Source organism: Athene cunicularia (genome assembly GCF_003259725.1).
Source record: "Athene cunicularia isolate RWA chromosome 2 unlocalized genomic scaffold, athCun1 chr2_part2, whole genome shotgun sequence".
In the NCBI taxonomy this organism is placed as follows: domain Eukaryota; kingdom Metazoa; phylum Chordata; class Aves; order Strigiformes; family Strigidae; genus Athene; species Athene cunicularia.
Window position 1 is genome coordinate 5,557,553 of NW_020799096.1, and position 22,017 is coordinate 5,579,569.

Genomic DNA, 22,017 nt, shown 5'->3' on the forward strand with positions numbered 1-22,017 from the left:
CTATCTCGCCACTCTTTCCACAACCTGAAAGAAAATAACACAGCCGATTACATTCTAGAGCTGTATGCTTTGCAGGTTTACATGCCTGGGAGCAGCTTGGGATCTATCTATATACTTTATAAGTGCCATTGTTTAGATTTGTATTTTGCTATAGATATAAAACAGAAACCATTCCAAAGACCTCTCTGCTAGGAAGATTTTTCTTGCCTATTATTAGCACTCTGCTTTTGCAGCAAGCGCTCATGAGCCAATATGCAGAGTTTTAAAGGACTTCAAAGTGTCATTGGGAACCAAGTGATATGTGTGTTAAAAAGGGTTTAATGGAGCTGCAGTCACTGTAGCACAGTGTCTTTTTATAGCAAGTTTTTACAGCGTTAAGAAAAACATCCTGCAGATTTCAGTAGGATTGGCATATGGATAAGGTACTTTGCACTATGATTTTTGTTTCTCTGCTTTTTTTAAAAAAAAAGAAAAACAGTATTGCTAGCTATAGGAAGAATGATAAGCTGGAACAGGTCTGCAAAACTCAGGCAAGAGCTATTACCTTTATTTTGGGGTTAATTTTTTTTTGTTCTTTTTTAGAAGAAAAACATACATTTAAAAGCCAATGGCTTGGTTTAGAGACTGGAGATCTGGAGTGATTTGTATTCATACTGAAGCTTTTAACAGTCGTCTTTTTTTTTTTTTTTTTTTTTTTTTTTTTTTTTTTTTTTTTTTTTTTTTTTTTTTTTTTTTTTTTCTCAGAGCCACTGGATTATATTATCATTATCACAAGGCAAATCTTGCTTATCAAAGTTGAGGCAAACTATCTGGAACTGTCTTTAAAAATGTCATAGGTCAGGCTCCCACAGAAAACTAGTGGTTTGCAAAAACTGAATTAAATACTAAAGCTGACCTGATCCCTGTGTGGTCATGGTGATCTGCAGGAATGTCTGCAGATTTGGCAGGAAATCACTGATTTTAATAATATTCTCTATTTTTCCTTTTACATCACCATTTACGAATCTCCTTTAATTACGCTCGGGAAGCATGTAGGGCTGCCAGATGAGACAGGATCCTCACTGCCCTTTAGTAACCTACATCAACAGCCTGGCCACTTCTGAAAGAACCAGACAACAAAAGGAAAGGAAAGACAAGTATGTGTGGCCTGCTGTGGGGGTAAGGGACTTGCCCAGGGTTATACAGAAAGGCAGTGGTAGAGATAGGATGTATCTTTGGCCCTCCAGTCCATCAGTCCTAAAATTATCCTTATAGCCATCCTTGCGTCCACAGCGTCTGTGATTTAGCTGTTTGGACTCATTCCACCTCTGCAGCAATGTCATTTAAGCATGTTTTACTCTCTGCTTTTCCTTCAGGCTGGGGAAGGACTGGTTTCTGCCTTATCTGGGGGAATAAAAAAAAAAAAAGAGACGGGGAAACCTTTAGTTGTTGTGACTGCCAAAGCAGAAAAAGCTCAGGATTTTTCAAGCCTTGCAGGCAGCTGGGGGTTGCAGACAAATGTGCTCAAAGCTGATGAGAACTGGGGTTCAGTTCCCGCTGCTGCCCTTAAGCTGGCAACTGCCTCCCATCCCTCTGGCTCGACCCCAACAGAACTAAAGCCTTGGTGAAACCCCAGCGTGGGAACCCCGTCCCTCCCAACCCCTGCAGCTCCAGCCTGAGCAGCCTCTTTTATTTTTCACGCCTGGTCCTTCCGAACAGAAACCCGTGGTCGAAAATCTTACAGAAGCAGCCTTTTTTTTTTTTTTTTTTTTTCTTCTCATCTGCGGAGGAGGGCAGAGGAGCGACAACGGGGAGGGGGGAAGGGTTTGTGAGGTTGTGGTTTGTTGTTTTTTTTTTTCTTTTTGCAACACTAGTTGTTCAGGGGAGTGTCTTGCGTTATTAATGCTGAGTGGCTCCAGCAACTACTGTGGTTTTAAGGTCGTTAGTCATCCGCTGCTACCGCAGGAGACACGGGAGCGCTGAGCCAGAGCTGTTCATGCAACCCTCTTGGTCGTCCTAGGCCAGCAGGTTGGGAAGAGCCGCAAACGGGGCAGCGGGGGCGCGTGGGGGTGCGGAGAATGGCCCTGGAGCTGTGGGGGCATGCTCCCAGCCCAGTCATGGGGTGCCAATGGGTATGGGACTCATCGGGTTGTGATGGGTGGCTGCACAGACACCCAAATGACCTGAGAGGGGCTGAGGGGTGTGCAAAGGGCAGGGGCTGGGAGAGCACCTGCGATGCACAAGTCCGGGATCCTCCATGCACCCTGTGCAAGGGCAGACGTGTGTGTCCCCACCTGGGAAGCAGTCCCTGCATTGCATATTACACAGGCATAGGTTTCCTTTCACCACAAGCTGCTGATGAAACAAGGATGCAGGATGCTTCCTGAGCATTAAGGGAATACAGGTCCAGGTGTGCCCTTCCCACCTGATTTCTTAATTTTTTTTTCCTTCCTTAGGATGAGGGGGTCTAGGCAAACATTCCTCAATTTATTCTGCATCCTCTGGCTCCCGCTTCTGCTGAAGGCTGCCTCTTCCTCCCCTCTCCCCCATGGAAATGGCCCACCACCCCCTTCGCTCCACTCCGGGCTGTACAAAGGACACACCTGCGTTGGTATGTATTCAGGTTTTGTTTGCCTGCTGGACTAGTTCATTTGTTACTCCACCAGTGAGCTGAGAATTGCTATGCACATCATAAATCACTCCTTTATCTATTTCAACAGCTGTACTGCAAAATACTCGTAGCCTTTCACGAAATAATCACTGAAGATTTTGCAAGGCCAGCATGGGGTCTGGAATTATTTTATGATTTTGTTTTTGAGTGGCTGCTACCCAAAGTTCATGTTTTTGCTCTGTGGGGAATGGTGTCTGGCTTTAATGTCTGTAGGTCTGGGACCTGGAAAGAAGGTGTTAAGAGGTCCTAGTGTTTGTTAGGGTTCACAATGCATTTTTCTTAACTGTAGGAGACCATGGTTTCCTTCAGAATCACCCAGGGTTTCTTGGATCAATTTCATTGCCTGGGAAACCATTCTTAAGAATTGCTGGTGCCTACTTGGGCCAGAGAGCTTTATGGTCTGGGTGGTCATGTCTGAGGGAGGCAAGTTGTGAGGGCTGCTTCCCCACATTTCCTTTCCTTTTCTCAAGCTCATGAGTCTGCATGTTCCATGCTGAAGTGACGCAAAGTATGTTTTGGCAACCGCTTCTCATGTGACTTTGGTGACTGCGGTGATCTCCACAGCAGCTATAGCTGGGGGTATCCTACAGCCTCAGATGACTAAGTGATTCCCAAAGCAAGACCAGTAACACCAAAGACAATGAGAACTGTAGGTATCTCTGCACCAGATATGCCCTTGTCATGAGACTCTGTATACCGAGAAAGATGTGGCAGCTTTTAATTTTTATGTGTGAGTGAATGTTAAGTGATGGATATATCTTATGCATTATGATCAAATGTTTTATTTTGTCTTCTTTTAGCTTTTCAAGGCACTATTGTGCTGTAAACATAAACCCTGTTATGGTTCTCCATCCTTCAGCCAAAAATTATTTTCACTGTGGCTCAATGAACACAATTAGAAATAATAATCCTGAACTTGTTAAAAACAGTTTTTTGCCTCACTTCTGAGCTACCCACAGTGCCCCTGCAGATTTTGGTGCCGGTGAGGCAGGTTCAACTGAAAGCAGAGTTAAGTTGGGGTGGAGAGGCTTGCACAGCCCCTGCCAGGGTTCAGCCACTAGCCAGAAAATGAGAGCAAGTCATGAAAAGCGGCAAGAGCTGTCAGGGATTGGCCTTGTTTGGGCCGGTAGCCACACAAGCAGTGACTGAGAAGCTGCCAGAGTGAGAGGGAAGTGGTGCTTTCTAATAGTGAGATCTTTAGGCAGCCACAGTTTTGATGGCATTGGAAAGATGATTTTTAAATGTCAGGAGTATGGTCTGCCCTTTCCATCCTATTGACCCAACAAGGCTCTAAATTCCTAAAGATACTGCACATTGAAGTTGACCTGCACAAGATAAACTGTGCTTTTTTTTTTTCCTCTCTTTGGGAGGAATCCCATTTCTGGAACCACCAGGCATCTCCCCAGCATGGTCGTTCAGTGGGGAGACACAAAAAACCTGCCTTCCACACCAGTTCCTCTCTCTGAGGTGTTCCTTCATCAAAAAGCATCCATGTGAGCTCAGCTCAGGATCTGAAGAGACTGTTCACACCTCTGTAAACCACAAGTTAAAAACGAAACCCGCAGAGCATTAAAACTGCACAGGTCAGGCCTGACAGGGAGGGCTGGTGACTGCGAGCCCAGACGGCCACCTCGGGGGTTCTGATTAGCTGTTGTCTTGACTAACTCTTGAAAACACTGACAAGCCATCTGTGTCTCTTCCTTTTCACAAGCAGGAAAGGGAAAACTCGGGGTTGCTGCTGGTTACACTTGCCGTGGCGTGGAGCAGGGATAACATCAGTTCTTGTGACTGATTCAGTGACCAGCCCTCTTAAGAGCAGAAATCAGGCCAAGATCAGATTCATCTGTAAGGAGGAAGATTGTGATTTCCTTTCAACAGCTCGACCTCAGACCCTGCTAGCTCAGTTTGCCATCTGGGAAGGCATTGGGAGAGAGCCATGAGAACTTCCGTGTTTTCTTGGCCTTATAGATTGAGGCAGCATTTTTAACGTGAGAAATGCCTGCTGCCAAATGTATAGGAGATTTTCTTGAAAGAACGGACTTTTTCATGCAAGTTAAATGTGTGGTCAGGTGTCTAATCTTTCAAAGTTATTTGATTCTCTTTTCTGAGGGAAATGAGGTGGCTGCACATTGAATAGTCATTTCTCATTGCTCCTGTGTGTGTGTACCACCTGCATGATCAAGATTGCTATGTTAGTAGCCAAAGCTGGTCAGAAAATGGATGCTCTTTCAGTAACAAAACAAGAAAATATTTTCCATTAAGCCTTTCCACCGAAAGTATCACGCTTCTTGAAGAAATATGTAGAAAAGATATGTCAGGAAAGCAGCTCTGGTACCTCCATTGAATGCGATACATCTTGGTTGCTTCCTTCTGTTGCTCTTGCTAGCAGGGCTCCCTGGGTAGGCACTATCTGCCCCAGTATGTTCTGGTCATACTGGGGAAACTTCAAGGGAGTCTCCTGCCCTTAGCACATCTTAGGAAATGTATTTTGGGTAGGCACCTATATGCTGATATGGAATAGGGCTGGAGGAGAGGAGGGAAGGCATGCAGAGAGGTGTCACAGCAGGCTGGACAATTCAGACAACTCAGACGGGGGGGTTTGCCCAAAACATTTCTGCTTTCAGATTGTTACTTGTCTAAAGAAGACAGTGATTTTTTTTTTTACAGCAAATGTAATTGTGTTAGAAAACATTTAGACAGAATTTTTAATCAGCGTCAGTAGCTATAGAAAAAGTCACATCATTTTTGCTGCATTTTCTTGAAAAATTTGACTGCTTCCTTCAGAGGAAGCCTTTTAATAATTGACTTGGTGTAAAAATAAAGCATCTGGAAAGTGTTCCCACTTAAAAAAGGTTTTAATACTACTGCCTTTTACAATTACGGAAAAGAGAGGGAAAGGACCTGTTCACGATCCTCCTGGCCACAAGATCAGAGGTATTATACCTAAGCAGTTCCTAACAATCTCTAATCTTCCCTTAGATAAACCATCTTTCTTTGGCCCTGTCACTAGAAAAATTTTCCAGCATCTGACAGTCTCTTTTCTTCATCAGTGTTTCCTGCCCACGCTGGAAAAATGCCCCCCTTTTGCGTACCGTGAAACCAGCTCAGGCCCTTCCTCTGGGCCTTTTGCATGCTTTGGTATATCCTTCTGCTTTTTCCTTATGTTAGATAAAAGGGCTTTAGTAAGTTTTCCGATAGTCAAAGTTCCATGAAGCTGTATTTCCTCATGTAAAGGCAGTGAGTTTTTGCCCTGTGCACTGGTTTGGGAGCTGGATGCTAGGTCTTGTTTTTCCATCTGGGTTTGTTACTGACTGGCAGTATGGTTTAAGGGATTTATTCAGGACGAGACTTAGAAATCCATTTTCTAAGTGCAGTCTGATCATTTCAGTTGGGCATCCTGTGAAGAAGATGCTGTGTGTTTTTCTTTCAGAAATTATGTATGAATGAAACTTTCAGATACGCAGATCTTTGACTTTTGCCATCTGTTAAATGAGGAAAATACTGCCCATTTCATAGGGCAAGCAAAGTTTTAGTTGAGTTAATGTTAAAGTACCCAAAGACAGGACAGTAACACTGGTAACTCTTGACACTGATGTTAATGTTTCATCATACCTAAGATTATGTTCTTTATTTTTCTACTATTTCTGATTAATTTTTTTAAAGTTTTATTCCACACCTCCCACAATCCCAAATTATGACAGATCCCTTAAAGGGTCTTTTCAAATTGTTCTGAAGTCTGGCAAAGGTGACTTCATCCACAAGTACCTAAGGCAACCTCAGGAGAGGCAGAAACTGCCCTGGAGGATGCAGAAAGCAGGGGAATCATTGAAAGACAGGAGGGAACTGCTGTATTCATCTCACTTCAACATGGTGAAGACAAGAAATTTGGGTAACTGTAGATCAATCAGTTAAACATCAGTTCCTAGAAAAATACCACAGTAGTTAATACAACTTTATAAAAGCTCTGTTCAAAAGTAAATATGAGTCAGAGCCTTGCTGGATTTATCAAGGAGAAACAGTGTCAGATCAATATAATTTTCTTTGCTAATGGGATAATGGCATGTAGAAACAGAAGAAGTCGTAGATGTTACAGGGGGACTTCAGTAAGGCTTTTGGCACCACCTCAGCACTAATCTAATTGCTGAGAGATATGTGACATTAAGCTTCTATGGGGCTGGACAAAACTGGTGGATGGCCTTGTTCAGAGAGTAATTATGAGTGGCTCACTCCCTAAGCGTAAGGATGTACAAAATAAGGTACTTCCTTGGACCTCTGTTTTAAAAATAGTATCATTCCATATTTTCACTAGCCAGGATAATGAAATAGTGTGCTATTAAATTAGCAGCTCATATAAAGCTGGAAAGTTTGCAAGTACAATGGAGGACAGGATTAAATTCAAAACAGTCTTGAAAACTTGGAGCATTTGCCCCCCACCCCCCAAAAAAAGATCATTTCAATATGGGTATGTTGAAGGCACTTCAGCAGAAATAATGAATGACAAATGTAGCAGATGAGGAATGACCTGCTGTGTAGCATCCCTCGGGAAGATCATCTGGGCTTGTAGCGGCACAATGATGGCAGGCTGTCATGACAAACACATACACCGCATACACCAAGATGTGTGAACAGAAGTTAGCTTGCAAGACATGTGAAGTAACCTGTTACCTTTCTCAGCATTGACAAAGCCTCAGAGGAATTTCTGCCTTCCCTTTTGGGGCTGTGCATCAAGAATGACGCAGAGTGACAGGAGGTTTTGGAGGAAAACAAATATAACCTACAAAGAAAGACTGAATAAATTAGAGTTAATTAGTCTAAAGAAGAAAAACTTGAGAAAAGACATGATATCTCTCCTCAAAAAAAACATTGAAGGGGCGATCCATTCTCCAGGTTCATAAGAGCTTTGGCAAGTAATAACAGAAATGGGTACCAGTAGGGACATTCAGGTTAGGAAGACAATTTTTCAAGTGGTAGTGATAAGTGAGCACTGTCATCAGTTCCTGAGAAGGCTGTAGAAGTCCTCATTAGAGGACAGATTTGTGTCTACCCCGTCCTTTCAGAATGGCATAGATGCACAGATGAGCTGCTAGAGCAGAGGCTTGTGTCAGATGACTTCTTCCAGACCAGTTTTTCGGGGGGTCCGTGCTGTGACTACGAGAACCATTTGCAAATAGCGAGGTTTATTTATTTTCTCCCCAGCAGCAGGCTGCCCTGCTCTTTCGGAGATTAACTTTGGCTGCCCTTTTTGGAATGAAGCGATTAGTCAGGGAGCGCTCAATACAGCCGGACAGCAGCACTTTCCATCTCCTTTGCTAGCAAGCGGAGATCCTGTGGGTCCGCAGCCAGGGAAGCAAATTTCCCCATCTTTGTGCTCTATATAATACCATTCTCAGCAACCTTTGCGGGTCACCTCTCCCATTCACCCATGAGCACATAATTCCTCGTGTACGAAGAAGCATGTTTTTGAAACATATCTTCAGCTCTGATTACATTAAAGAATGGATGTTTCCAAGCTTCGCAGCAGTGTAAAACACCGACGTCTACCTGTGTTGATTTGTGTGATAGTCAATGTCCTCAACAGTTTGCCTCTGTCTAGCTGTGCATGAGTGCAGGGATGAAATATGCCCCGCAGAGTGGCAGCAGGACTGGTGGTGTTTGGAGTTCCCAATAACTTCACACAATGGAACATGCCAAATGGAGTTGGAGGCTTTTAATAACTGCGCTCAGACAAAGTGGCTGTGCACATATTGTCTGGGGAGGCACCATGACAGAACGTATAATTTACAGCTCAATGAGTTCTGTAAAAAGGCCATGCCCAATATCAATGTAGCACCACAATGTATTTTACTCTGAAAGGCTGGGAATCGACTTTCATTACAGCTAAACCAGTGCCAAACTGCAGCACCTCTGTTTACTTCACCAACATTGCTCAGTTTACTCAGCAGCAAAATTTGGCCTGACGATCAGTAATAAATACCAAATTTGATCATAACATTTTCTCCTGTGATTATAATTTGGATAGAAAAACCACAGGCATGTGAGTAGTACAGTAGAGATACTAAAGCAACTACTAAAATAGGAATATTTTCTCCAGGGCTTCATATTTTTCAGCAACTGATGGTAAAAATTCCATTTTCAAAATCACCCCAAGTCTCACTGAAAGTTCATAGCTGTAAAATGTAGATATATTTACTGAACACAACAAAAAGTGTGGTTAGCATACTGACATGTATACGTATGTGTATGTGTGCGCAAATGCACATATAAACATACATGATTGTGTATTTGTAGACAGGGATAGTCTTGTATGATTTACAGTCCCGATACTTGCCTTGAGTATAACTTTTCTTTGATAATCATATTTATTTTGTATTGATTGTCTGTTTGGTTGCTGATTGCCACAACGTGTGTGTCTCCCACTCTTGTTCACATGTTGGCCCTGTACAGAACTTCTGTTTATGTTTAAAGCAGTCGCTTTCAGTGGTTTTAAGAACTGTGTATCTGAAACAAGTTTTGTGCATTCAGAATCTTAAAATAGTCAAACCTTTGTGACTAGGATGAAGTTACCCAGATACATTAACTCCCCCTCTCACTCTCACCATTTAGGCTTCAGTAAATTTTTAATAGCTTTTTCTAATTTGAAAAAGAAAAATATGTTAATGGCACACATACATACACTTTTTTTTCCTATTAATTAACGTAGAAAGCATATCCTTTGGAAATGCCTGGGGTTATAGATTTGGTTAAATAAGGCTCTTTAAAGTGTAATGTAGGAAACACTAGGGATGCATTTGGCTGGCAGGTATGGACACCAGAATCTTCCACTAGATGGAAACTGAATTTTCTGTATCAGCATAGCTATCAGAGTCCTCACTGGGTGTCTTAAGGAAAGAATAATGAACTAGTAGAGCTCTGAAGTGAGGTGTCTGAAGTGCGTCACTGCTATTGCATGAGCAACAGAAATGATAATTGATATGCAGGGTTGGCTGGTTTTGTTACAGAGCTACAATGCACTCAAAATACTGCTATATAGGCATTGATGTTTCAAAAATTTCCTTAGCCAGAATATATATGTAATTTTATGCCCAGTGACAGGTTTGGTAATAGTGTACCATTTAGCATTTTCAAGATACTTTATGACCCTTAGCAAATTTAGGGGGAAAAGGTCTTGTATATGCCAACATATTTGAACATGGATACCTATAATTATATTCCATCACTTCAGTATCTCTGTGAAATACATTAATATTGCAAAAGGACTAGGAAGCAAAGTCTGACTTTGCATAAAAGACTTTTACACTCAGATCCCTTTCTGGATTGCCTTTCACAGAAATAAATCCTCTGGCTCTATATGGAGAAATAACTGTCATAACTTTGCATATACAGTTATGTTATTTGAGCTGAATATTTCCATGCTGGAACGGAATCTTGAGGTTGTAAAAGGCTGTTCTTTGAAAGTATCAGCTCAGTGTTGAGAAGCAGCGAAAGAAGGCAAAATGAATATTGGGAAGTATTAGGAAAGGAATATATAGTGAAAAAGAAAACATTCCTGTATTACAGTTTTGCATATCCATGGTCTGCCTGCACCTAGAATACCCATGGGCATGTCCCCATCTCAGAGGAGAAAACCTTATTTCTTGTTAGCTCTCCATGTAAATGCTGTTATTTCAAACAGGAATGTCTTGTTCCAAGTTGAACTGAAACTGGATTAGATGAATTTGGAGAGAGGTGTTTTTATGCCAGAACAACAGCATCTGCGTGAGGAGTAGCACTGTGGTCTTTTGTAGACAGGCTGTGGGGACGCCTCATCTGTAGGCTTGACGAGATGCATTGGAGCCTATGATCGTCTATAAATAGAAGCAGCAAAGACTGTGTTTTGGGAAAACCTTCATCTTCTATATAAAACCAGGAATGTGCTATATGGGTTCATTTATACAGGGGCTTGCTGCTGCAGACAGATATTTGAGGCAGAGGTTTACCGCTTTGCCAAGAGAGGCTTTGGCTCCTGCTCCACCAGGAGCAAGCAGGGTGACCACAGCCTGGCCAGCAGGGTTTGGGGAGAGCTGTTTGTGTCCAAGGCCACTTTTGGGGACTTATTTCCTCCTTGCGCTCCACATGATATTTTTTTATTTATGGCTGGGGAACAGCAATATGACTGGAGGGATGAGAAAGTTCTCCAGCACCCAGGAACGTGATGGCAAAGGAGGATGTGCCAGGTGCCAGAAATCCCATTTAACAGAGTTTTACTCAGACAAATATATCTACAGATATGAAACTTAGAGAGGCAGCTTTCACTATCCAGACACTTCTTGACATCCGTAGGTATAATTCTAATTATAGAGCCTTTCAAACGTATGCGGCAGAAGTGGATTAAGTTAAATAGTCTGCTTAAACTGCCAGAGGCTTCACAGCTAAGAAATGAATTTCTCTAGCCCTGATTTTATTATTGGGGTATGGGTGGTTTTTGTTTTTTTTTTCCTGTGCTTATTGGAAATGTCATTTTATTATTACACACTATTTTCAAATACATGGAGAGAAGTACTTCCTGATGTGTGAGTTTTCAGATTACTGCTGCTGAGCAAAATGGTTATGGTTTTCTCTTATCTCTTCAGAAATTAATAGCAGATGGGACAAACTATCTCTAAAAGAGACAGACATTTTATTAATACTAGAGTCTAGTTTCTAATGGCTGATAAGCATTATAATACCAATTAATTTCGTCCGGATAAAACATCCTTCAGCCTGTCAAGACACTGAAACCTATTATTGAAGTGCGACAGCAGAGTCAATTTCATGAAAGTTGTTTCTGAAGAAAATCCTGTGCAACTATAAAAAACTTAGAGCTTTTTTTAACCTTTAGTTATGAGGCCTATCTACACTGCCTTATGATGAGAAATAAATCACATCTAAATATCTACGGAATTAAAAGCAAGCAATAGTTGCTAATGACTGCCCAGATCTGGAAGTGCTTTTCTACTGATGCCAGAGTATTAAAAAGTTTATATCCTCTCACACATCATAAGTAATTAAAGCAGTGAGATTTCTAGAGTCGAAGACAGCTGACTTCGCCCTGTCCTTTTTAGTTAACTAATTATTTTCCATTTTTAGCCAGCAGAATTAAGACCCATTAAAGGCTAGGATAACTGGTTAGCATTTCTGATGGTATCTGATGTGTAGGGAGATTTCTGTTGATTTTGTTAGAGGGTACTGGCTTCTTATGCTTCACCCAACAATGAATTATTTTTCTACCACTAAATCCAGAAGAAGATGATATATATGATTAAAAAGAGGCAAGGTTTGTAGTAGGAGTGAGGAGAGTCTGAGTTAACTTTATAGCCACTAACCTCTTGAGGTTTTACCTACAGCCCAACACAAGAGATAGATTCTCCTAGAGGATAAAACTGAATTACTGGAGGAAGCATATTTTTATCAAAAAAGATGGGGATCTGGGGTGGGTTGGACTCCCTTGGTCTGCAGTGAATGCCCTTAGACAATCCTTCTCCCTCCTCCCAGGGTTCAACCCTTTTCCTGAGTAATTTATAATCTCCAGCCCAAAAGCTGCTCTTGATGACATCAGTCTAAAGGAAAGACGTTGAAGCCATCAGAGCTTGAACTCAAGCAGATGTCCCCTGGGGCATGTCCCATGGCAGGGCAATAAGAGGTGCCAGCAGCCCGTGAGGAGTAAAGAGAGTTGGACCAAGGGCACCTGATCAAAGCCCAGGCAGACGGGGGAAACAGGGAATAGATCAGCCGGTAGCACGCGTTGGTTACGTGTGTTCCTGGGGAGCACCTTTCCCACCAGAGGGCAGGAAGCCTCCCCAAATTCGGGTCCAGAGACTACAGCCACGGTGCCTGAGGCTGAGGATGCCCCAGCTGGAACCACAGACCTCTTTGAAAATCAGTCAGGACTTCATCAGCCCATCCCATTCCAGTGTTTCATCTGGAATAAGTGCATTTGTGGGGGAGCATTTGAATAACCAAGGTGTGGTCTGCGGATGCCCAGGGTGGGGAGGGTATAATAGTGTGACCAGAAGCATCCTCTCTGTGATAATAAAGACTAGTTTATGAGAGTAAACATTTTGAAGTCCAGCTCTGTGGGGTTTTCCCAAGTAGTCAGGCTATTATTACTGTGATTTATATTCATATAACATCTAGTAGCCCAAGGTACTGCATTAAGTACTGCACAAACTCAGCAATGGCTCTGTTAATTCTCATGTGAAGAAAATGTCCCTTTGAGCCTTGTTCGATAGACACAAAACCGTTTAACTGACTTAATCAACATGAACAATTTCCATGTAATTCCTGAACGACCACTCCATGAGTAGGGTTACCTGCACGACTGTGATTAAGAATTCTGTTTCTATTCAGCAGAACTGAACCAAAAATGACTATTATTTTCCCTCCTCTCTGTGGTACTTTAACAAACATGAGAGAGAAACTCACAACTTCATGGAGACTCTCTTCTTGTACAGCAGAGGAAATAAAACACCAGGGGTATTTTTGTCCTCAGCCCAACTTTTTGAATTTTTTGAGCCCTCAGGCTGTTTGTTCACAAGCCCCTTTCTCTGCACCGGCTCTGCTGGCACAAGACCTGGCTGTGATAATGATAGTGAGAGTCAAGGGGGCAACATCTGAGTCAGAGAGGAGTGTCTTTGCACCCCCACCCTGAGACGAATCATTAGGCAGGCTGCTGAGCCTGCGCTTGGGGTGAATAACTCTATTTCAGTGTAAAAGCAGTGCACTGAGGTGCAGCAGGGCTGAGAGCTGCAAACACAGGCAAGGTCTTTCCCCATCCGCTGGGGAAGGCGTGAGGCCAACGGCGTGAGCTGGTCTCTCCTGTTGCGAGAGGGTCTACCTGTCACAACGATGTTTTTGTCAGGTCAGCTTTTACACTGAAATAAAATCTCTCCTTGTAGCACTGGAGCCAACATTTTGGCACCCAAGGACGCCGTAACGGAAAGCGGAGACGTTGTGAAGGTTGATTTCTGCTTGGGGCTGGAGCAGACCCGTCACAACACAGGAAACACGAGCTGAGGTGCAGGCAGTGGGGGGAGGCAGGCAGCATCGCACTCCCACCAGCAGCACTCTGCAAGCTTCACTGTAGTGGCAAATGACACCCTCTCATTCTGCAGAGTATGAGGGGGTGCCGGAGGCGGGAGACAGGCTTTTAGAAATCTGGACCCAGCCGGAGGCCCTCATTCCCATGCTGATCGGCGGGGATGCCCAGCAAGCGGAACACATGGAACAGGCAGCCGCTGCGGGGGGACGGGGGAGCTGAAGACCAAGAGAGAAGTGTCCTCTCTGCAAAGAGTGTTGGCAGGTCTCAGTTGAAGGTGCAGGAGCGCTGGGTTACACAGCACAGGCAAAATGAGCATCATTTCTCTCTGCTGCAGTCCATGACCCTGTCAGCTCCCTGGTGTGACACGTTACTGAGCCTCAGGGACGGGACGTCTCAGATCCCTCTGTTTTTCACCTGCCCTGCTGTGTCTGAGCTCAAGCCTGTGCTTGCAGCATGGGCTTTTCCCTCACTTTTTATCCAGGCTTGCAATTTTGCAGTCTGGTCAGGCTGTCCTACTCCTCAAGCCACACTGGCACCTGCTCTATCGCTGTTGACTTCTTGTCCCTGCGTTCAGTTCTGCTTCTGCCTGTGTTTTGAGGGCTGTCTGCTCTCCCAGCTCCTCTGCTCGCTGAAGCATTTTCCTCTGCCAACATTGCTAACTTCAGTGTCTCCCAGGTTTCTTTCTCTTCTCCTTATCTTCATCCCTCACATACTCCTGGACCCATGTCTGCTAAGTGCTGGCACATTTGTAGCTTGCTCAAGGTCTTGGTGCAAAACAATGAGAGGTAAAACAACCAAAGCTGTCTCCTTTAGAAAATATTGAAGGACTAGCTCCTTCTGATCTTTCTGCTGGGACTCCTTTTTTTTCTTTCTGACTTCTAGACAGCAAGATTTTAGATGAAGGCCTAACCTTGATAATAGAAGAAAGGAAGGCAGAGAAAGAATACATGGTTTTGTGGTTAAGCCATAATTTTGGTCATTTAATTTTTCTGAGCTTCCACCCTCATGAATAAAACAAACATAGAAGGAAGGGGAAGGATAGTTTTGGTTGTCTGTAGCTTGCTCGTGTGTTAATAATATGGCCTTATAAAAACTATGCAATGCCCTTTAGGTGTGTTTCCAGCGTGTCTCGGGATTGTGCACCGCCATCTCAGCGCTAAGCAATGGAGTCGGTCCAGTGCAGCTATGCCCACCCTTGCAAATAAGCCAGGGTCTGTTTTCTGTCTCTGGGGCCAGTGCAGGGCATGGCTTGCACCCAAACAGCTGAAGTCTTTTGCACCTCTCAACTCCCCGCTGCCTCAACTGGGTTTCCTCATCCAGATGCGCTCTGAGGACTGGTCCCTAGCACAAGCACAAGCATTCCCTGGGGCATGGCATGGGATAAACCTGTGCTAAAGCCCCTGCTAGTGGTTAAACAGGGACCAGATGTCCCTGGGCTGTTCTTTGAGCCCAAGGCCTGAGCATGCTTTACCCTCCAGTTTGGTGTCCCCTTTGGTTTTAGTTTGGGTCTTTATTATACTGAGGTTTTGGTGGTGCTGGTGGGTTTTTTTTCTTTATGAGCTATTGTGTTTTAACCAACTGTTAATTTCTTGTGCTAGCCTGTGGCTACTCTGTGGGGGATGGAGAAGGAAGAAGGAATGACTTGCTTCAGAGTTTTTTCTTCCTTGTATCTGTCTGCATTTGTTCTCCTATTCTTTTAGGCTGACTGGAGGTAATGGCTCTTAGCATGCTTTATAAATCATTTCACAGAGGACTTTGAGCGAGCATTTTATTTAATAAGTATGGAGAAGTGGGCTTTTATCCCTGCAAAAAAGTTGACAAGTTCACTGTAATTTCCACTGGGTTACTGTATTTGGGGTAGAGTAGTAATAGAAGACTCAAAGATACTGATTTTACAGCAAATTCCAATTGTATTACTTCCTCTTTGACTTGCTACTTGATCCAGAGGAGCATCAAAGTTATTTACACTGAAAAACAGCACTTTGCACATAGGTGGGGGTACTTGGAAGGAATTTAAAAGCTTGCTTGGAAGAGTTGTGCCAGCCTGAAAACCTGAACATAAATGCTCTTGAGCTTTGGAAAAAGGTGGATCTGCAGCCACATCCAAATTCTGGAGCTCACCTCCATTTCTAGACTGTGTCAGAGCAAGTTCTGAGAGCTGAGATTTCTTGCAGAAGGGAGGAAACAGTAGTCTTCAGCTACAGAGATTTCAAAGAGGAATCTTTATTCAGGCTGCTGGAAACTGGCATCCTGACTCCTTGTCTCCTGGCTGCCTGGGATACCCACCTCTGTTACACAGTCTCTGAGTTCAGCCAGGGACCTCACTCTGGCTGCCAGGTCAGACTGTGCATCACCAAATCTGGCTTCTTTATAAAATGTTGAAGCCACTGCAGAAGGGGAGAGCACAATGCTGGCCTACAGCAATTTAAAATTGACTTGAAATGAACCACTCATGGTCATCACATGGATTTTGAATGATTGGTAGGTGGGGATCACACTGAACCTACTTTATCCCCAAAATATCAGAAAAAATGCTGCACATCCCAAGAAACGTGTCACTACAGTGTGCAAGTTCTTGGGTCTCAGCCACAGCTAGTCCAAGACTTCATTTAGCCCTGCTCACACCCAGGTTAGTGACGAGAAATAACCAGCTTTGTAGGTCGTAGGAAATGGTTTCTTTCCAACCACAGTATAACCTCTGAAGACGTTTTGGCTTTAGCAAATGCGTAGCTGGACCCAGCAGCTCTGTGGATGCCAAGGACCACCGAGTTTCAGATGGAAGTCTGTGAAGAAATGATGCCATAGATTCTTTGTGGTGGTCAGCACATATATCTGCTTCGTGATGTCTCTTCTGCAGGCAGTGACACCCATTAATTTTGCTAGCTCTCAGTTTTGCTAGCTCTCTGTGTGGCTCGTGTAGAGTCCTATGAAGTACAGACCTGAGCCTTTTTTCTTGTGAGAAATAACAAGAGAGCAGGTGGCCAAGCAGGCAGCTGTAACAGTGGCTGTGCTCCCGACTCCTTGATTTTCATCTTTGAAAGGATGGAAAATTGGTTTTTTTCAGGAGCAACATCCAGTGCTGTAAAAGCCAGGCTGTTCTGTACACTCCTATGGCATCAACATTCTCTCTGTGATACCTTACAGATTTTGAATAAAGGCAGAAATGCACAGATATTTTTCCCCCTTGAACACACACCTGCTATGGATCATCTCAAGAAATGAAATGCCCAACGATGCCTTGAAATACTTCTATGGTGTGGGGTGCTTCATCATACTTTGCAGATAACCATATTCGCTCTTTTTGTTTGTTTGTTTGAAGGATGTGTGCTTGTGGTGTCTGTAATTGAACAGCTTGCACAGTGGCACAACAGTACAGTAAAGGCAGCCATGGAGAGACTGTGCAACTACATACCTGGTAAGTACCAAATAATAGGCCATATGTTATGTTGAGACTGCTATATTTCTCTGTTAATTAAAAATTCACACGTGGAGTCTGAAAAAGCTTTATTGACTTCTTGTGCAGCATCTCAAATTAATGTAGCTGAAAGACAGCAAGGTGCTATCTGCAGGGGATTCAGTGGTGTGGCTCACTTGGCTTCAGAGCTGGGATTTCATCCCAAAATTAGAGTGAATTGGGTGGTATTAAGCCAACTTCTGTGTGCGCACCAACACATGCAGACCCCTTCGTTCCCTTTTTCTCCACTTTGTCTCTTTGTTAGCAGCTTAAGAATAGATTCACTTCATGCCCAGCACTCCTCTTTCTTGTTCATATGGGTCTTCATAGCAACTGTGAAGATGAAAATGTTTTCAGCAGGTGTAGGAAGCTGCTATTGTAAAATCTCAAAAATAAGCTGAGGTTGACAGGTGTAAGATGTGAGCATTTGGTCTGCACAGAAAAGCTATTGAAATGTAACCAATGACACAAATTTCAAAAGCGATAGCTATTCCATAGGAATATATGTAGACTCCCCTTTTTCTGCCCCTTGTTTTATCTGCCCTAAGGAGCTTAGCTGTCCAAATACACATCCCTAAATAGAGAACACTTTGAATGCCAGAACAGCTTTGTGCCTCACAGACCAATCCTGTAACTATTTAAGTAACTAGATCTCACATTCATGATATCTTTTTAACATTATGAATGTAAAAAGATGGCTTACGATTCTTCATTAAAAAGTCGTTTATATAGGACTTCATTAATTGTATCTCTGAGAAACCATCTTGCTCTGTAGACCCTAGTTTCACAGAAGATGTGTGTAGAATAATAATTTCTTCCTTTTCAAGAGAGAATTGCCCAGTCCAGGATGGGGCAGGGAGGTAATTGCTGGGATTCCTTCACTGACAGAATGATGCTTATCTGATTTTTATTCCATAAGTCATATCCTCAATGTTTTAAATTACAGGCACATAACCGTGAAGTTACAATTAGAAGCACTGATCCTGCTATTAAAATACAATTTTCTTTAAAATATGACATGCTAGCTCTGTGTTCATGATTCACTCAATGGACCTTGTTCCACTGACATGTCAAGATATTTCTTTTCAGCTGCCACTCTTTGTACACATAAAATCCTGTTATCCCCTTACTTAAATCTGTATAATCCACTTACCTTCTATGAGATGTATGGATACACCCACCAGAAAAAAACTGACCCTGAACATGAAAGGAGTGAAAAATCCTATGGATTGTGTGGGAGCTACAGTGTAACCCGATTTATACTCTCCTGAGAGGTGAACACTACAGCCCAGCAGGAAACAGCTTCCTCTTGCTGCTTGAAACAATAGAAAAGCTGTGGATGCCCACAAGGAGCAAACCTACTAAAGCAGGCTGTGCCATTTCACCCAAAGGAACAATTTCATTATTATACAGATGCCTATAAGTGATTGCAAGAATAACAGCAACAAATTAATGGCAATGGGGCTTTTCCTAAGGTCAAAAAGGGACTAAGAACGCATGGGGAGTTTTTTAAGGTCCTCCTATAATTTCTATTACAATAAAGTTCGGGTTTGATCAAGACTTTGGTGAAGTTATACGATGTTCAAGAACAAAAAAGTTTAGAGAAATAAAGAGGGGAAAATTCAGTAACTGTCAATCCAACTCAATCCCATAGGCTCTGTAGAAAATACGATCACGTCCTTATTTACATTGAAATATTTGCAATGTGTATGATTCAAGCAACATGACCAATAAACCTGTGAAAATAAGAACAGTAACACCATGAGGATAGAAGGCTCTCGAGCAGGCAGAAAGGAACGGTCTGGGATGATGGGCAGTATTTACACTGTAAGAGAGATTGTTAGCAAGAATATACGTTTACCTGGATACTGGCTGTCTGCCTGATGAAACAGAGATGTTTGACACCCAAAATGTGCTTTGAGACTGTCTGCCTCTGGCATTGCCTCTGACTCATGCTCTGCTTCTGTGTTGGCCACTGCTGTGTAAACACCTTAGAGTTCAAGTGGAAATGGCAACATGATTAATACCATCTTACTTACAAATATTTACCCTCTGGGATTCAGCCAGAATTCTAGGACTATGAAGCATTAGAGGAAAACCTTCTGGATTTTTATCATGTAAGAACAGGGCAGTTTAGGGAATCTCTTTTACCTGAAGCAGGGCAAAAGCAAGTATACTCTAAATTTTCTCTAAATTTCCCAGCAATTTGGTTTAAGCTCTTCTCTTACCCCTGTACACTCAATGTTATTCATCATTTTTTTTCTTTCACTCTCTTCCCCTTCTTTCTGACTTACTCAGCTTCTTCCTAACAGAGCTTTCTCTCTGCAATTATCCATCCTTGTCTGTGTTAGCAGAGCCAGAGATTTGTGTATGCATCGTGCAGGCTGGCTTGGAGGGCAAGTCCTGTAAACACTTCCTGTGGCTTGGGTCTGTTTTGCCAAAGCCAGAATGGCATCTGTATCTTCCAGGAAGACTCTGTGTGCTCGATGACAATTTTGTTATTGCTGTTCTTTTTACCACTCATCATTCATTACGCCATGGGGTAATTACATGTCAACCTTCCTATATGCATAAGAAAATCAGCTCCTAGAAATCACTGTGACCAGCAGTCCCCCAACATCAGCTGCCCAGAGCTGACGGCCAGCAAAACCCCCTCCTCCTTGCAGCCACCAGTACAGGTTATAGCATCCAGTTGGCTCCTCCAGGGCCAGAAACTTTATGGAAGCCAGCTGGTCTGGGAAACTCATAAGGAGACCATCACCTGCAATGCACCGGGGTGGTGCTGAGGAAACCAAACCCCTACTCCTGTGAGCTACTATAGGGATCCAGATGCCCTGCTGGCAAGCATCATTAGAGGGTGTTTTAATCAGCGATGATACTAAACACAGGGTTATTGATGTCTGCAATGGCTTTCCTGTTAGGTGAACAAGAATAAAATCTAATTCTAGCCAGGAGACCAATTTTTAACTTGCAGATTGCTTCTAAAGAGCCAATAGAGAGGAGTTATGCGGCAAAGGAGGCAAAGAAGTGAAGCTAATAACTTGATTGAAATAAAACACCTGGTATGGGATAAGAAAAATCAGCTATTGTAGTTACAGAAGTTGCCTGCAACACCTTATGCGTAGGAGGGTGTTGGGGAAATTATCTTTTCATTCCCTGACATGCCTTCGTGGTGCCAGTCCTCCTTTACTGGGTGCAGGTTGCCAGCTAGGGTGTCTGCAATCCTGGCAGGAGAGCAGCTGCGGGAGCAACAGCACACCCATGCCCGCTGATGGAGTCAGGGCTGCGAGGTTTTGTACCCTCCCCAGTGCAAAACTACCTGCTTTGCATGCAGCAGACCCCCAGCCCTGGGCTTGTCCAGACTGATGCTGGTTAAAATTGAATATTCAGCTTTCTGGGGGTGTCTAAGTCTTTTCTTTGGGAAAGATGAGGATACTCTATGTTTTCTTCCCGAAGTACAGATAGTTATCTGTCTAGGTAAGGGAGGTGCAAGAGAAAATGCCATCTCTCAGGAATTTCAGGAGCTGAAAGTTTTGTCGTTGCTCTGTGCTTGTATGAACCTGCCTTTTCATGACTTTTCACACCAGCCTCCCCACCAAAACAAGGTCTGATACCTCCTTTGCAGGATACGTGCATGGTTAACCAGCTCTTATCTGTTCAGGCCAAGAAACAGTCAATTTTCATTTGTGGGAACTATCAGACCCATGCTACCATCGTGCCATACTTGTATTAAAATTGCCAATCTCTCCTGCAAGTGACTTTGCTTGGGTGCAGTGACCACTTTTTTTTTTTTTTTTTATAACAGCACCTTAAAGAAATCTCTGATGAGCTGTCTTCTGGAGGGTATACTTCACTCAGATTAACAAAAGCAACCCAAGCCAGCATCCCACAAAGGCACACAGCTGCAGACTGTGAAAGGAAGACAAACAAAAAGTGTCAAATATTTATTTGAATGCAATTACTCCTGCTCAACACAAAACATATTCTCTTAACTCACACAAACTCCCAGAAGCTCCAAGGCAGCTCTAGTAACAACACCAAGCCCTACATCACTTTCTGCACCTTGATTTATGCATTTGTTTTCTTTCTTCTTGCAAACCTACCGAGCTATTTAAGCTGTTTAGAAGATGCGGTGGCATGTATGATTTCTTTCAACTTTTCCATGATGCCATACTCAGAACATTTAACAAGTGCTAGTTATCCATTTTAGTCTTTATCATGTGGCTTGCCTAAAGCCAGAGAAGGGATTTAGGCCAGGTTAGAAATGCAGGTTTTCCCATTCTCTGGTGCTATACTGAGGTCATAGATTCACACGCCTTCCCCTAAGATAAATCAGTATTCATCTTAATGAGCCAACTGCTGTATTTTGACTGTTATAAAACCAGTTTCACCATGCTCACTTACTTTAAAAAAAATAAATCTATGTTTTCTAGAAAAACTGCAAGGTTTTTGTTACGTACTTGCTGAACTTTACGGACCACACATAGCTGAACTGTAAGTATTGTTGTGTCCTCTCAGGTTTTTGCTTAGCTTGTTCTTGACATATACAGATGTGCTGTCAGAATGAAGTACAGAGGTTTCATTCTTAAAATCACATTATTATTAAAGCAGAGATGCTTGAGACTGATTCTGGTTTGTCGTTTGGCATAGCTATTCCTGAGTGAATAAACACAGGCTGCCACTGGTAACCATTTTCACACTCCATTTGAATCTCTGATCAGGCCCACCTGATGTAATTACCTTTTGAAATTCAGCTCCTTTGGATGAGGGAGGAATTTGAATAACCTGTGAGTGCAAGACAGGTTTTACAGAGTCACACTACTGTAATATTTGGGTCTCGCTTTCCCTTCTAATCAA

General features: G+C 43.0%; 1 protein-coding gene across 2 annotated transcripts in view; it reads left to right on the plus strand.

Annotated features, from left to right (window-relative positions):
* Window positions 1-1,894: 1,894 nt before the first annotated feature.
* AOAH (acyloxyacyl hydrolase) overlaps window positions 1,895-22,017 on the plus strand; it is an 82,202-nt gene continuing 62,079 nt past the window's right edge. The window contains exons 1-4 of one of the 2 annotated variants that reach the window (XM_026844014.1): window positions 1,895-2,007; window positions 2,436-2,590; window positions 17,026-17,121; window positions 21,594-21,654. In XM_026844014.1, the coding sequence (XP_026699815.1) occupies window positions 2,437-2,590; window positions 17,026-17,121; window positions 21,594-21,654 (311 nt within the window). In that variant the 5' untranslated portion in view covers window positions 1,895-2,007; window position 2,436. Of the gene's footprint in view, window positions 2,008-2,435; window positions 2,591-17,025; window positions 17,122-21,593; window positions 21,655-22,017 lie in introns of those variants that run through there. The other variant, XM_026844015.1, reaches the window with a different exon arrangement.